General features: G+C 51.8%; 5 protein-coding genes across 5 annotated transcripts; 1 reads left to right on the forward strand and 4 right to left on the reverse strand.

The window, feature by feature from the left end:
• Positions 1 to 441: 441 nt before the first annotated feature.
• Positions 442 to 1,636, reverse strand: AKAW2_41016A (FAD-dependent oxidoreductase; the record flags this gene model as incomplete). Its single annotated transcript, XM_041689408.1, has 3 exons — positions 442 to 724; positions 797 to 1,194; positions 1,253 to 1,636. 3 exons carry the CDS (start codon positions 1,634 to 1,636, stop codon positions 442 to 444), a joined length of 1,065 nt encoding a protein of 354 aa, XP_041543096.1.
• Positions 1,637 to 4,308: 2,672 nt separating this feature from the next.
• AKAW2_41017A (DUF3500 domain-containing protein) lies at positions 4,309 to 5,689 on the reverse strand (the record flags this gene model as incomplete). The annotated part of the gene is made up of 2 exons (XM_041689409.1): positions 4,309 to 5,399; positions 5,473 to 5,689. The coding sequence occupies 2 exons, from the start codon at positions 5,687 to 5,689 to the stop codon at positions 4,309 to 4,311; spliced, it is 1,308 nt and encodes a 435-aa protein (XP_041543097.1).
• Positions 5,690 to 6,206: 517 nt separating this feature from the next.
• On the reverse strand, positions 6,207 to 8,396 carry AKAW2_41018A (uncharacterized protein; the record flags this gene model as incomplete). Its single annotated transcript, XM_041689410.1, has 7 exons — positions 6,207 to 7,095; positions 7,152 to 7,309; positions 7,369 to 7,523; positions 7,575 to 7,719; positions 7,779 to 7,889; positions 7,947 to 8,188; positions 8,288 to 8,396. 7 exons carry the CDS (start codon positions 8,394 to 8,396, stop codon positions 6,207 to 6,209), a joined length of 1,809 nt encoding a protein of 602 aa, XP_041543098.1.
• Positions 8,397 to 10,037: 1,641 nt separating this feature from the next.
• AKAW2_41019S (putative glycerol-3-phosphate acyltransferase Sct1) lies at positions 10,038 to 12,170 on the forward strand (the record flags this gene model as incomplete). Its single annotated transcript, XM_041689411.1, has 1 exon — positions 10,038 to 12,170. The coding sequence occupies one exon, from the start codon at positions 10,038 to 10,040 to the stop codon at positions 12,168 to 12,170; it is 2,133 nt and encodes a 710-aa protein (XP_041543099.1).
• A 1,349-nt stretch (positions 12,171 to 13,519) lies between these two features.
• Positions 13,520 to 15,087, reverse strand: AKAW2_41020A (allantoinase alX; the record flags this gene model as incomplete). The annotated part of the gene is made up of 2 exons (XM_041689413.1): positions 13,520 to 14,533; positions 14,590 to 15,087. The coding sequence occupies 2 exons, from the start codon at positions 15,085 to 15,087 to the stop codon at positions 13,520 to 13,522; spliced, it is 1,512 nt and encodes a 503-aa protein (XP_041543100.1).
• Between the last annotated feature and the right edge of the window lie 1,542 nt (positions 15,088 to 16,629).

The following is a 16,629-nucleotide window of genomic DNA, read 5'->3' on the forward strand; positions in this document are numbered from 1 at the left end:
CTGCTGACACGCTTGATTACTGATTCCCTGGATCGTGGAGAACCATTCCCCAATCAGAAGACCCAGATTGACTGATCTGCTTGGCAAGGCGGTACATTTGTCAGCGTTGGGGGAGGGGTGTTTTGTCAGGATCTGTTATTTCGGTACGGGTACGAGGTGTATGTGTGTATTGTTGCCTGAGGCATATATGGGGGTTGTTGGTGCTATGGATGGTTGATTACTGGTCTAGCTAGCTTTCTGCATGTAATTGTCAACTCTTCGCTTTACGTTGTAAGTACTCTAATGAATTGTATTAATAGTAGTGTTGAGGGTGCTGCGATGACACTGCCCAATGCTAATTAATGATTCTACTAAACGTCAACGTCAACGTCACATCCACGGGGCTGAATGGCCAGCATTCTTCCCATAAAGGTATCAGCACCCTCGATCACAAGGATCAGATCAGATCACATTCTCTCGCTCCACCTTTTCCACCATCTTGCACAGTGCATCGGCGACTCCGTACGAGAAGGCATAGCCGCCTCCGCCAAATCCATAGGCTGAGAGGATGTACCGGTTTTCATGCTGCTCTGAGTCTAAGCGGAAGCCACCCTTCCTCGAGGGCCGGATGCCGACGATGTAGCTGAGGGTGTCTTCGGGTGGGTTCTCGGGAACGACTTCGGGCGCAAGACGGTGTGCGCGTGCGATCTCATCTCGGGCGATTTCCATGTCTGGTTCGGAGGATCTGTTATAGAGTTAGTATTCGTTGTCCCCAAAGGTGTAGCCTACTGCTTAGGTGTTCCTGATCAGGCCTTACAGGTTGTCAGCTTGTTTGACGCCTCCCAAAATGACACCATGTGACATGGGTCGAGGGATCACGTAGGTGTATTCTTGGCCGTTCCGGAAGTACATTGTACGACAGTTTTCCGTCTTGTAGAACACGTTCTGCCCCCGTTCCGGGAAGCACTGGTCATCTTGGACATCCTTGAGGGTCTGACTTCCGATTCCGCTGGCGTTGATGAATATACTTGACTCGGGGAACATGTGATAGAGGTCTTCTAGAGACTCTACCCGCTTGCGAATGAACTGGCCGCCCAGAGCAGTGATCTTCTTTCCCAGATACGGCATGTGGATGGTGGGATCAGTGACGAGAGTCTCGTACGACCATCCACAGCTGAATTCTGATGGATATTCACCCGGTTGTAAGTCACGCCACTAGGTCTTGTGTCAACCCCCGAACTGTGTCTATTACTGCTTATGCGGGCTGTCTTACCTTGGCAGCCAGAGTCCTTCCCCATGCCGACGAATTTTCAGCGGGGGGTCGTTCGACATACTCCAGGGCATCGACAATGCTGACTCCAGATTCGGGTTCTTCTTGTGCCATTTTCAGCAGGTGGCGATGACTGATGGCTTGAAGATATCGCCATTCCGAACAAATTCCGCCCGCTGGATGCCATGCCGCCCCAGCCCATGCGGATGCATAGCGGAAATCTTGATCACCAGGTAGATATTCCGCGACCAAGATGACTGGAAAGCCGTCCTGTAGAAGCTGTCGCGCTGCGGCACAGCCAATAATGCCCGCACCCAGAATGATGATTGGGCGTTGTGCGAAGGGCACGTTGGGTGTATCGGCCGGATAGTGCTGAAGTTCGCCCATCTTTTCTAGAAAGATTCTGTATCCCGCTACCCATTAAAAGTGGGGTTAGCAGGGGATTTAAAGGATGTTTAGGGGGAAAGGAAGAACGGTTCAGGAAGGAAGGAGGAACGGTTCAAGAAGGAAAGAAGAATGGAACAGTAGTATGGGAGGCAAATAATGCAAGAGCCCATAGAAAGGGATGCCGAGTTTATACCACGGCGGCGACATCGGAGGCCTTCAAATTATATTCTTGCTAGCCTCCCAACACGATACGATTTCATGACCCTCCAGGGATATAGTCCGGACCGCTTTTGAGGCCATGAGAGCGATCATGAGCCAGTAGCGAGGAAAAAGTGTAGTGGGATGGGGGGCTTTTCGGATCGAAGCGCCCAGAAGCCAGATCCGCCAGGCGGTTGGAGCCGACTAGCGGGTCGAGCCGCTGCTGGTAAGAACCCGATCTCTCCTTCTTATTTGGCGCTGCCTTACTGATGCTCCTCCTCCCCGGTTATCTTTACTTTCTCCAGTGCAGTCAATCCGTCGAGGACTCGTCAGCTCCAAGCCTCATCTGCAGCCCTCATAGGTCCTGGGTGGATGGCGCCATGCCCGACACGGCTGGATGGGGCGGCCCTTTCCGACACGCAAATACTATATTCGCAAACTGATCCGCGGAAGACCATTTGGGGATAGATGTCGACGTGTCATGTCATCGAATCGGTATTCAAATCCGGCCGACGGGTAAACAATCCGGTCCACGAGGTTGACAGGATGATACTATGCGAAAGCCTTCATTTATCGCAATAAAAGTTGACAAGGAACAAGCCGCGCCCGATCATTGTGCAGCTTAATCATTTTGGAATGGATATTGCGCAAGAAGAATGACAATCACTGCCGAAGACATGGCCTGATGCATAAGTTTCAATGGTGTATGTTCATCCCGATGGGGAGTGGGACTTCAGCTGGGCATAGCAATCCTGTTTGCAGCGTGATTGCCTTGTCTCGCCCACTCGCAAGCTGCGGGGCTTGAATTCTCACAGGAACAATGAAAACTCCCTCGTATACGTATAAACGAAGTGGATCGGTCAGACAGTGCAGGATACACGCGTCCGCTCAACACTCAGCCACCTCATCCCTGTCGTAGTCCAGCTGATGATTGGAAAGTCTTTTGAGGTCATCGGCGTCACCGAGTGTGCCACCGCCGATTGAGTTTGAGTAGCCCGAACCGCAGCGACATCATGAAGGTCCCAACCTATGTCGGGATACTTGCGTACAGGGTACATCGAGCTGTGGATGCTGGAAATGAAGCTAACTGTTTATGAGTACCGTTTTTGGAAGGCCAAAACTGAGGGGGGTAAGTCAGTGGAGCACTCTTCCAGGAAAGCAAATCGGTTTCTGAAGGTTAAGTGTGATTGCCCAGGATTGACGAGGCAGCAAGACATGGAAACGAATGACAGGCCACTGAAGCAGCAGGTTCAGTAGGTGGATGGCCCAATTCGGAGCCGAGAGTGCCTTGCCTGTCTGCCTGCTTGCTTGCTCGCTTGTCTGCATTGCGCTGGGAGGATCCAGTTTGAGAAGGATTTACGGTTTAGCGGGCATGATAAAGCAAGATGTCGCTTTCGGGAGTTGTTGTTGGTCACGTTACTGGACATCCTTGCAACTTGTGCATTATAATGCAGGATATTATTGGTTTTATCCTTAGATCCGGGAGATGTCATCTCCGGGACAAAAGTCTCAAAAATAGCATGTAGTCAAGCGAGCTGAACTCGGTATATGATCTGTACGGCACTTGAGACAACTAGAAGAATATACTCTGCAGTAGAGTCGCAATAGACTGTACTGTGGCTATGCCTAGCAAGAGACACCAAATAGCTCGAAAACCATCACGTAACCTCCTCAGCAACTGGATTAATCTACTACCAAAAACAACAAATATGCCCGCGCTCATATAGTGGTACCCATACTAGTATGACAAGTTCGTTATACTAGCACTAAACTAGCATGAAAATGAGGATGGAAGTGAAATGTCATAATCCATACTACCGGATTTGCCAAGGACCCACAAGACAAAAATATAGCCACCACGCTAACTATTAGTTGATACTATACACATCCACATTATACACAGTCAACTACTTACGGACTAGCACTGTGTTCTCCGGATTCACGAAGGTTTACTCACTCAACGATTCGAATAGATTCATAGAAAATTCATGGCGACATATATATAGGACTTCTCTGCATGATTGCAATCCGTGTATGGACAACAGCAGATATCCTAGATAGAGGCCATTACCTCATGCCCTGTCTTATAAGAAGTAAAGAGCTACGAAACGGATAGGACGAATGAGGACCGTGCGGGATAAATCTGTCCCTATAAGAAGACGGGCTATTTCCTGACCCATCTGCATTCCTCCGCTGATCCGGTCCCTTTCTGAGCCCCGACATCGGCTATTATTCTCTTAATAACTATGCCGATGAATAGGTCCAATTGATCCATTGGTCCGGGTTCGATTGGTTGGAGAAGCTTAGGTTTATGCTTACGGTACACTATTCAAATTTCAAAGATTAAAAGTGGTTTGTCAGGATGGTGACAGCCTCATAGCCATCCTGGAGGATATCATGGATTCCATATGTATGTACGCTATATAACACTCTATTCACATAACATCATCATATATTGACACGGGCCCGGCAGTTCACAGAGCGGACTTCTCCCACACAATCTCCTTGCCATTAAGTCCCTCCACAGCGGGGATCTGAGCCCGCAAAGCCTGTCCGTAATCTCCGGCATTCGGCGTACGCAACAAGGTGTGAATGTGGAACTTCTTGGGCTCCTCGTTGTTGAGGAAGACGCCGGAGTGGTGGTCGAACTCGACCAGAACCACGGGGCTCTGCAGACGGTAGTAGAAGGGATCGCTGTCGCCGTATCCGCCAATCCAGCAGAAGTACGTCTCCGACTCATACTGGCGGATCTGGTCCAGCTTCATCTGACGGGCCCGAGCGGGGAGGTATAGCAAGTATTGCTCGAAAATGCCGTACATGAATTTCTTCTGTTCCTCGGTGAATCCATCGACGGTGATACCCTCGTTAGGAACAACGCGGTTATCCCGGTAGGCTCCGCACAGGTGGCGCTGGTCATCGCGGTTCCAGCGGCCCGGGGGCATGGCGGGGTCGTGCATCTGTTCGAATACGCGGGCCTTCTGCTGGAGGTCAGGGGTGAGGGATTGCATCAGTCGGAGACCGAGTTCTTCTTCGATCTGCATGATACGAGTACCCGAGTACGGGCCATCGTCAATCTCGTTGGGCTCGGCGCCGGTGAACCATGGGGAGGCGACGATCTGGTTCTTGTACAGGAAGATGTTGAGGCAAAGGTGGTGGCCATAGAAGGACCAGCCCCATGGCCGAGTGGTCGAGGGACGACCGAAAAGGACAAAGTTGTAGGAGAACTCGTTCATCACCTTGGGAGATTCCACCAGCTCGCCGAGGAAGTGGTTGATGCGCATGGCCTTGACGGCCTTGTCGTAGCCCTCGGGCGACAGGGTGGTCTTCAGGACGTTCATGATGGCATCGCGCAGCTTGTTGTCAATCTCGTCGAGGCGCAGACCCTTGTGGGCCAAAAGAAATTCGGGGTTTGACCAGGTCCTCCATTCGGGGGAGTCAATGTGGTAGGACAGCGCCTGGCGCTGTTTGTCGTCGGCAAGGGACAGGACGTTCTGGACGGATTCAACAATGTCGCCAACGGGCACATCTTCATCTTGGAGCGTGAACAAGCCGGGGCGAACATTTCCTTTCGCAATTGATTAGCATTGGCCCTTCGAAGCGGCGGTGCGGGGTGAAGGTATCGGAGAAAAAGAACCTACCATCGGTGGTTACACCCTTGAAGGGTTCCTGCAGCAGATCAACCCAGTGCATATACAGCGCATGCAGCCACGGAGGGTTCTTCAGCGTCTTGAAATCATGGGCGTATTCGTGAGCATCCTGATTGCGCATCACCTGGAAGCGCTTCAGACTCAGGTCGGGCAAGTATTGACGGTACTCGCCCGTAGGCTTTTGCAATTCAGCGGCGGAGTGGGACATGATGGGCGAATTGCAACAAGGCAGAAGGCGGATGAGCCAGTGTTGCAGGGAGAGGAGAGAACGGGGAGATTGAAGAAAAAGAGAGACAATGAGGGGGAGGGGTAATAGGAAGCAGGCAGCGACGCGTAGTTATTATAGCTGAACGTGTAGTGAGACTGCGATCGGCATATGCTTTCCGTACTTCTTGGGATTCTTTTCCCCGTGGCGTCACTCCCCACGCTCTCTCCACACGAATCCCCACCGTGGGTGGTGGAGAGCGGCTGTTTTCTTATCCGACACTGCTTTCCTCCACACTTTGCCTCGCCATTGCCGGTCTTCCCTCTTTACTCACATATGGGCGATCAATGCGAACGGTTATCGATTTTATACCCGTCGGATATACTGACGTCTCTGCAGAGTGATAATGTCCCTATCTACTATCTAAAACCACATTATCCCTCATTCTCAGACCGTACATCAGCCCACCCTCCCGGATATCCCGACGGCTCTGCACAACTCCGTCTGTCCGTTGGTCCATCTACCCCGAACCACCTATACCCTCATCCCACGCCAGATGCGCCCTCAATTCCCCCAGTACCCCACTAGATTCCCCCGGATATTCAAAGCGCGCTAAGACGTGCTGGTCGGGACGGACTAGAATTGCCTGGCCCTCCGCTAAACTCGTCAGCGCCATCCACTTTTCGCCACCCCCGGCCTGAAAGTCAAAGTTGGCCCCCCTGGTCATCATCTCGAGTTTTAGCCCACTACACTTGCCGGGGAGTTGCCGTTTCACTTCTTCGAGGATCTTTCCCCAATGATCGGCTGATCTTATGTCCACAATGAGTGTGAAGGCGTCAAATGCACACAAATCTAGCGTGGAGAACTGTTTGAGTTTTAGCTCCTCGGGAAGAAACTCAGATACATAGGAACAGTCAATAGGGGGGAGCCGTATCTGGTCTGGGGTCAATATCTCGATCCACGCGTGCGGTAAGCGGGCTCCAGGAATGCAAACGGGTTCATATGTTGAGGCACAGTCTGGGCGCTTGTGGTTACCGTAGACATAGCCCACATGAAGACCAAGGTTGTCAAAGTGCTCACGCTGGCCTTCAATGCCTTTGTTGATCTCCTTCATCATTTGTGTGTCTTCAATGTTGCGATATAGGTTCTGTCTCGCAACTTGAACATCGGGATCGGTAGTGCCGAGCGCTTTCAAGAGACCAAATATCTGTTTGCCGTTCTTGACGCTCTGCTCAGCGTTATCACAGGCAACTGGCCGCCGATCAGCTTCATAGCTGTCCAGAAGCTTGTCACCACCCCATCCATGATGCACTGCTGCGAGCTTGTATGCGAGGTTATGGACATCCCCTAGACCGCTGTTCAGTCCCAATCCCCCAGTAGGTGGGAAAGAATGCGCAGCATCTCCGGCTCTGTGCGACTGTGTTAGCACGTACCAAGTGGAGACTGGATTGCGATAACTACTAACAGCAATACACGGTTTGCTCGGTATGCAAGGGCGACTTTCCTACTCAATATCCATGGTCGATAACTCAATACGTCGTATGGGATCTTTGCACCAATAGCTGCGTCAACGACTTTGCGACAAAGCGCTTCGTCCCATGAGTTGACTGGGTGCTTTTCAGCCTACACGGAGTTAGTTTGTGGCCGTTTCTTGAATTAAACAAGCAATCAAGGAGACTCACATCGAAATTACAGATCAAGACTTGGTTGCCTCCTAGATCGTACCCAATAATGAAACCGGATACTTCTGGGTCCATCACCCAGTGTAACATGCCGACTCTCTCTTTGACCACGGGATGCAAATTGGCATTAATGTGGATAGTCATCATGGTCTCATCTAAGTAGTGGTCAGCCTCAAAGTATTGAATGTGTCAGCTGTACCACATACAAGAGTCCTCGCCCTCGCTCTCTATTCCCAGACATCTCCGGACCGCACTCTTTGCTCCGTCACATGCCACAAGATGGCTGCACTTCACAGTATATTCTTGTTGCGTTGCGCGATCTTCGATGGTGGCTAAGACATAATCACCGCGCTTTATCCTATCAGTACTAACAGCTCTAGATTGGTTTCACGATCCACCATGAAACTTACATCAGTCAGTCTAACAAAGGAATGATTCTTGCGTATCTCCACCAGATTGTTCTTGGATAACCGCTTAGCCACCAGCTCCTCAAATTCTGGCTGTGGGATGTTATGAATCATCTATCTCTAACATGAGCATGTATCTCGGGTTTTGAGGTCTTCATATAGTTGTCATACCGTGGGTGTGCTTTCGAGAACTTCGGGATCCATGCGCTCATACGGAAGCCTTCCGACCTGCCTGCCACTCAAACTTGTAATGAAATTGACCCAGAATGCCTCTCCGCGTTTGGTACCAATGCTGCGAATCTCGTTCACATCCAGGCCGTATTGCCGACATAGTTCAAGTGTCCTGGGTGATAGTGCATGTGCTTTTGGCGCTTGCAGTCTGGTGGGGTAACGTTCACATAGCAGAGATCGGACTAAAAGTCAAAGTATAAGACAGTCAGCGATTCTATCCAGAACGGGACTCTCTTTCTCCCGTGACCAGTTTCCTATATTGTCGAGGAGTGGTCCCGTACCTCCAAGTTGAGCAAGCAAATACGCAAGGAGTAAGCCACATGGGCCGGCCCCAACGATCAGAATGGGCACATCGTCGTCGCAGTGGATTTCCTCCTTGATGGGCGACATGCTGTTTGTTGCACTTGCAAGATGTCTGTCTGTCTATGGGTCTAATACTGGAGTGTCCGTCTATTCTAATCAGCCGCACCTATTTATACTAGTTCGTCGCGAGACTGTGCAAGTGGGAAAGGCTATAGTTATCACTACGTGAGATCGAGCTGTTTGTTGTCCTTCGCGGCTGACTCGCGCGCCTTGCATTCCCCCACTCCAATCAGAGTGGGAAAATTGCGGAGAATCCGGCCCTCTACGCGGGGATGCGTCTCTTACTCTTCCATCTCTCTCATATTTCCATCCTTCTCATTTTGATATGCTTTGGACTTCAACTTCGCCTTGTTGACAAGACAACATTATCGTCTGCCTTTCCCTTCAAGTCCGCCAAGTGACACCCCATTCTTCCCCACTTGAGCGTCCCCACCACCCGCTTCTCTACCACTTGATGGAAGATTCAGTCGGTCTTCTGACAAATGGAGTCACTGTGTTTGGTCATGGCGACCGATACCCAGCCATTCCCCAGGTTCCGATCGGATCTGGAGCTGTTTGTCGTGGGGAATCCGCTAGCCATACGACAAGACTGAAGCTGTTCAGTTCAGGGCGGCATCCAGTATAGTCAGCGTGAGGGCCAGTACTTCCCCCGTACTCCCACGAGCACTTTCTCATGCCGTCGTCAAACAGTGATTTTCATGATTAGACCTGTTCCACACGGGCCTTATAAGTTGAACTGATGGGCTCCCAAACTCAACTCCAACTGATACCGTTCAGACTACCAACTCTGCGGGGTAACTTACCGCAACAGAGTACCATACCGTAACCACATGGGCCAACGACACGCTAGTCCAAGTCCGGTTACCCGCAACGGCGAGAGTGGCACGTGACCTCCACGCGCCCATCCGAGAACCCCGCGTGCATCCCATGATTCATCGACCAGCGAGCCCGATGCTATGATTGGCACTTTCGCTTGCCAACGCTCTAGAACTCTCGCACATCTTGGTCTACTTGTCAGTTACCTATCGAACCAGCTGTACCCTATCAAATTTATTCCCAACTGTTCTGTTGAGATCCCAACAATTGGCAATACACCTCTCCTACCCCGGCGATACTGCACCGGAGTAACTCTCCCAAATTGATTAGCTCAGACCCGTTTTGGTTTCTCCGGCATAGGCCTAGTCTAGTCTGGGTGGAACACCGAACATCATCATTCTTCGCTCACTGGTTTTCCTCTTAAAACATTTTCTTTTTTTTCGCGAAGCTTCTTTGCCGGTGAAGCTGGATTATTGCGACATTTTATCTGGCAAGCTGCGGTAACACCTCCTCCTTTGAGCCACGGATTAAGGGGAACCTACCTCCCTCAGGCGGAGAACCCCTGCGAAAGAACAAACAGACGGTTCTTATTGCTCTGCCTCTTCCCCGGCTTTTTTTTTGTTCCCTTTTAACGCGCTTTGCTGCTGCCGTTGTTTTTGCTGTCCGCCCCAAGAAACTCCGCCTGTTGCCCTCAACGTCACTGGCAATTAAATCCCCCGCGGTCATGAGTTGAGATCAACACATATTTTCTCATCTAATCCTCTCCCCTTTCGATTTTCTTCTTCTATACTGCTCTTGATTCCCTGTTGTGCACCACTATCTAGCATTAGTGTCAAATTACAGACGCAAGTCATGGCGCGCAGATTTATGATCCCGTGGTTGTACGACCTCGGAGTGTGGATTTTCACTCTCTGTCTGGACATCTTCTTCCGCGAGGTCTACTCGCGCGGCGCATGGCGGATTCCCAAACGCGGCCCTGTCATCATCGTCGCCGCCCCTCATGCAAATCAGTTTGTAGATTCCATTCTGTTGATGCGCATTTTGAAACACTATGCCGGTCGCAGAACCTCGTTTTTGATCGCCGAGAAGTCCATGCGCGAGCCGTACATCGGCACCATGGCCGGGTGCATGGGCGCTCTCCCCGTCGTGCGATCGATGGACCATGTCAAACCCGCCAAGGGTGAGATTTACCTCCCCGATCCTGACAACGATCCGACCCTGGTCCGTGGCAGGGGTACCGACTTCACTTCCGATCAGTTCATGGTGGGCGGCGCCATCATTCTCCCGCGTGTGGGCAAAACAAGTCCGGAACAACAGGCAATTGAGGAGATCTTAGGACCCGAGGAAATTCGTCTGCGGAAACCATTTAAGAAGTTCGAGAAGGACCATCCCCTTTACGAGCCATTGCGCAAGGGTACCCCATTCAAGGCTGCTCCTCACATCGATCAGAGCAAGATGTTCGCCTCCGTGTATTCCGAGCTCGTCGCAGGTGGTTGTATCGGTATCTTCCCGGAAGGCGGAAGTCATGATCGTCCCAGTCTGTTGCCCTTGAAAGCCGGTGTCGCCATTATCGCCCTCGGAACGCTCGCGCAGGATCCCAACTGCGGTCTCTCTATTATCCCATGCGGCATGAACTACTTCCATCCGAACAAGTTCCGTTCTCGTGCCGTTGTTGAATTCGGTAACCCTGTGCAAGTTCACCCGGATCAGATTGAGGCTTTCAAGGCTGGTGGAAACTCGAAGCGGAATGCTGTGGGATCTCTGTTGGAGACAATCACGGAAGCACTCACTGCAGTAACCCAGCAAGCGCCCGACCACGAGACCCTGATGGTCATCCAAGCCACCCGACGACTATATAAGCCCTTGCGAATGAAGCTCCCTCTGCCCGTTGTGATCGAACTGAACCGCCGACTTCTCAAAGGCTACACCCAATTCAAAGATGAACCCAAGGTGCTCCAGTTGAAGAAGGCCATCTCCGACTATAACCGCCGTCTCCGGGCCCTCGGGATTCGGGATCACCAGGTTGAATGGGGTGACGTGACGCATCGGCCGTGGTGGCTTGTCTTTGGTACCTTGTTATACCGCGTGGGAGAGTTGCTTACGCTTGCGATCGGAACCTTGCCATCGGTGGCACTTTTCTGGCCTGTCTTCGTGACGGCCAAGGTTGTTTCGGTCAAGAAGCAGCGCAAGGCCCTTGCCGGTTCCGTGGTCAAGCTCGAGGGTCGCGACGTCGTTGGAACGTGGAAGATCCTGGTCGCTATGGGATTGGCACCAGCCCTCTATACCTGGTATACCGTAATTGTGACGATCTGGCTCCATTACTGCCGCCATGACGGATACTACGCGTCTGTAGCGCCGTGGTGGCTGAACGCCAGGACTTACATCTCCGACTCGATCCCCCTTGCGCTTTTCTCGATCTTCTTCTTTGGCCTCATGATCTCTGTCTCATTCGCGGGTCTCCGTATCGGCGAAATTGGTATCGACGTTCTGAAATCCCTACCTCCTCTTCTCCGGGCCCTCGACCCAAGATCCGCCAATTCGCTCGCCAAACTCCGCGCTGAACGCCAGGCCCTTTCCGCACGTGTAGTCGATGTAATCGACACCTTCGCCCCCGAGATCTTCCCTGACTTCGAATCGGAGAAGCTCATCTCACACGAACACCCCGAGGACGACACCTACCAATCCCGTCTCAAGAGCATGCCCCCCAGCGAGCCCGAAAGTCGCAACCGCAGCAAAGACCGAACCAGCCGGAGCCGATCCCGAAGCGCGGGATTCCTGTACGACACACTCCTCAAGCCCCTCTCCATCAAATCCAAGGACGATCTTGGAGAAGTCAACCGCCGGATTCATGTCTCGATGCAAGAGCGCGGTCGTCAACGTGTCCGGAACGAAATCGACCCCGACGAAGATGTGGTTTCGCTTGACGGTTCCACCAGCGCTCACAGCGGGGACATCGCGGTAGAGGAGGTGAAGAAGACGAAATAGTCGTCTTGGCTTTCAGCCGAGGATGGACGGAGAACTACCACCTCTCGCAACCTATGAACCCATCAATCATCAGCACAAACCAACAAAATCTCTTTTCATGTCCATGTTAGTTCACTCTCTGTCGGCTTCTTCTTTGAGCGGGATTTCCGTAGCATGGCGTAGGCCTTTATTCGGCGTTTTGCGAAAGCATGTTCTGTTCTTGTCTTTCTTGTCATCATGTCTGTTTTTTTCACCGCTTGTTTGTTTCCAACATCATTCAAAATCCCCCCTGCTTTGGCCCTTTATTCTATCCCTCGGACCTAGGGCGATGCCAAATCAATAATGAACTGAATTCCTTTCTCATATTTCACCTAACTCCCCCCTTTATCCCTTAGAATAATCCGGGACGGTAAATAGTTTTTATCAGTATTCGCACCCACTCCCAACAAAACCAGCTGAAAGGGTAACTAATTGTTATCGTGAGGTGAAACAACCGCGGTCATAAAAGAAAAAAAGGAGGAGTTGTTGAAGATTCAGCGGGAAGAATAAACTCCTGAAAGTAAACTAAACCAACTAACTAGTTAGTAAATAGATGATGATGATAATCAACACTAAATTCAGTGGAATACTCCTGGTCCGTCCGTGAGAATAACTCCGAGGTCCGAGAAAAGGGCGCGTGCACGTGCGGGGCAGGCAGTAAGTTCGTACTAAATAGTAGTTATTTAGTAGGGAGGAAGAAGGGATGGATGGATGTTGGACGCGGGGTTCGTCGGGTAGTGAGTGTGGGTGGTGGCGGTGAAGGCGAAAGGATCATCGGGTGTCTAACCATCTACTATTAAGTCTGTCTGTCATAATTTCGTTACCTCTGGGGCAATAATGACCGACTAACTAAGTTCCCTACAAAGTTAACTGACTATCCATCGTGATGATTTTGGAAAATTTCTTCATCGATCCGGGGGCGAGTGGCGAGGGAAGTTGTTGTTGTTGATCATTCATACTTTTGTTTGTTCACATGCTACTAACTCATTATTACTACTTTGCACTGTGCTATGCTATACCACTATACTGCAAATATAGTTTGGAAGGAAGAAATATTCAGTAAGATGATGTATTCGTGTCTATCGAGGTGCTGTCTGTCTACACCGTCGCTTATGGGATACTAGTCTATGCGCTGATGTATATGCTGCGAATGCTCATTAGTAGTAAATCATCAGGTTGCGGGTATCATGTCAGGTCGTGTATATGAGATGATGAGGATGCTTGCGGCAGAAATAGATGATGAAGATGTCGTGTCATCCGCTTAATGGGCTGTCAACAGTCCTAAAGGGTGATCATGAGTGACTCGGGACAGGTGGGAGGAGTGAGAGGTCTTAACAAGCACGCTTCTCCAGAAGCAAGCCTCCGGAGGGCGTCTTGGTGCTGAAGCCATCGTCGCGGCTGAAGATCTTCTCGCCACGCAGCCAGGTCTCGCGGACCAGTCCACGAAGCTTGCGGCCCTGGTAGGGTGAGCACTTGTTGCGGAAGAGCATGGTGCTGGGCTCGACGACCCATTCTGCGGTGTCGTCGAAGACACAGATGTCGGCGTCGTGGCCGGGGACAAGGTCACCCTTCTGGTGCTGTAGGCCAACCTGGACGGCAGTATTGGTGCAGCAGAGTCGTACAACGTCCTGCAGAGCCTGTTGGGTCGTGGTTTCGTCTGCTGCCTTCAGGGCCTTGCGACGGCTAAGCTCCGTCCACAGGATGGGAAGGCCGAGGCCAACTGATGAGATACCGCCCCAGGCGGAAAGGAAGCTACCCTCATTGTCAACTTGAGTGCTGTCGCCGTCTGATGGGCAGCAGCCAGGGACGTGGGATGGCAGGAGCTTAAGATCAGGGGTGCAGGGGGAGTGGTCCGAGACAACCGTCTGGATCACACCATCTTCCGCATGGCGCTCCAACTCATCCCACAGCGCGTCCTGGTTCGACTGGGAACGGATGGGTGGGCAACACTTGTGGCGGGTGTCTCCATCCCGGATCTCTTCAGCCGCCAAGGACAGGTAGTGGAAGCAGGTTTCCGCAGTGATAGGAACGCCATCAGCGCGGGCTTTGCGCAACAGAGGGATAGCTTCCATGGCAGACAAATGAACAATGTGAAGAGGGAGTTTGGGGGCCACCTGAGACAGGTTAATGATCTCCTCTACGGCACAGGTCTCAAACGCCGACGGACGGGATGCAAGGAAGGTCGAGTACGCCTCTGCGGGACCTTCGAGAGCCTGGTCCTTCTCCTCGGAATCAGTGGAGGGCGGCAGCATCTCGGCGTGGAACATGAGGGTCGTGGGCTCATCCGCTAGCTCAGCCATGGCCTTACGGATGTCTTCGGAAGACACGGCAGGGAATTCGTCGACCTAGAGCCATATGTCAGCACACCTACATCCTCTAGAAAGAGACAACTGAGACTTACCCCACTGTCAATGAGGAAGCCCTTGAAACCACGGACACCCTCTTGGACGAGGGCCTTCAAGTCACCGGCATTGCCGGGGATGATGCCGCCATAGAAGCCAACATCAACCCAGCACTTCCCTTGGGCAGCACGGAGTTTCTCCTTGAAGTTGGCCACCGTGGTGGTAGGAGGAATCGCATTCAGGGGCATGTCGATGACCGTGGTGACACCGCCAAAGGCAGCCGCCTGGGTGCCGGTATAGAAGCCCTCCCATTCGGTGCGGCCCGGCTCGTTCAGGTGGACATGGGCGTCAACCAGACCGGGGAGCAGAACGTGGGGAGAATAATCAGTATAGGGGGTGCCAGCAGGGAAATCAGAAGCCGGGATCACCGAATCAAAGACGGCCGTGATCTTGCCGGTAGTGCGAGAGATGACAATGGTGGCTGATGTCAAACGGCCGGAGATGACGGCGCGCGACGAGGCGATCACGGCAATGGATGGGATTTGAGAAGCCTCCATAGTGAAGGTGATCGATTGGAAGGATTGCGCGCTAAGAGAGGCCAAAGATGCAAAGAACGATGAAGCTGCAGAGCAATCAAAGCCAGGATGGGCGGACAAAAAGTTAAAGAAGCAAAGACGAGATAAGCGATAGACTGATGCGGAAAGGCTCCACCGGCGTCAAAAGGCAAGGGATGAATTGACTTGATAAGGATGAAGAAGGCGAGAGGACGAATTGCTGGCTGCGATAAGGGCTTTAAATGTTTGAGAAGATAAGCCGCCATTGTTCCCTGGAGACCCACGGCGATCGAACCAAATAATCCCATCGAGTAACAAAAACCTGGCTCCACCCCCTTTGACGGATCCACCGGCTTGCCATCCAAGCGTCTTTTTCTTTTTTTTCTCTTTCTCGCCCATTCTTTCTTGACGCCTGACCTGTTTGTCTGCAAGTGCCTGCCCCGGTACCTATCCTTATCACCATATCGATAACCGGAGGTTATATTTGTCCACCTCCTCTCCTTCTTCCTCCCAAACGAGAGGATGCCTTTTCCACTGGACAACCCCTTCGTCTGTACACCCTCATTGTTGCCATTTCGGGACGTATTCCCTCGTGGGGAAAGTGAAGAGAATTTCCGGCTTATCTTCCGGGGCAGTCAGAACCATGGGTCGGGCTATCGGGCGCCTCCGGCATCCGCCATCGGACCTCTCCTGCTGCAATGCAAGTGATTGCCTCCTCACCGCTGTTACTCGATCAAATCTCCAATTCCGGCCCGTTTAGGCAATTCCTTTACTCGATCAAAATTCTAGCGGAACAAAGGTCATGAGGCCTTGTGAAATTCACCCACCCTGATTGTCTCACGCACCCTCGCTTCGGCTGGACGGTTATCGCTGTTCACCTTAGCCGAGTTATCAGACCTACCTACCTACCGTAGTCTCCAACTTTTGCTCGTTTTCTGTCCCGCTAGCAGCGAGTTCAGCGAACAAAGTCAATTGCATGCTTTGCTTCGCTTACACGCCTGTCATTGACTGTGATCACCGTGCCAAGGATCGGGGATTTTCGGGGACTCCCGGGTCCGGTCGAACCCTGCAATTGTCGATGGCCAAGTCAATTAGTTCTTTCAGACCTGTCTCGTCTCAGAGGGGCTGCATCTATAGACCGGTTTTCCCGTGCCTTGTCTATGTTTAGTTGAACAAAACACGTGGTGATGTAGAACGTCAACAGGCTGCAAAGGAAGTGAGGACTGATCCCCGTAGACTGGAATGTTGTGGCAAGAGAGGCAAGAGGCAAGAGGCAAGAGGCAAGTGAAATGTGAAAATGTGTAATTAGTTAGGTGCAGAGCCCCTGGCGCTGTGGGGAGCTGACTAAGGCCCATGTGCCCGTGGGGTGTTCCTCTCTGCTGGCCTCAGGCCTCTTATCCTCCAGACTCCATCCCCGCCTTTGCTTAATACCCAGTTGCTATTGACCTGGATGAGAAGACGTGTCGGCAGTACCTACGTACTCGTCCGATATATGATCAGCTTTCATTCTGTCTGTAAGCAATCTGGCTTCTTCAGTATGGATGG

Source organism: Aspergillus luchuensis, chromosome 4, assembly GCF_016861625.1.
Source record: "Aspergillus luchuensis IFO 4308 DNA, chromosome 4, nearly complete sequence".
Taxonomy (NCBI): domain Eukaryota; kingdom Fungi; phylum Ascomycota; class Eurotiomycetes; order Eurotiales; family Aspergillaceae; genus Aspergillus; species Aspergillus luchuensis.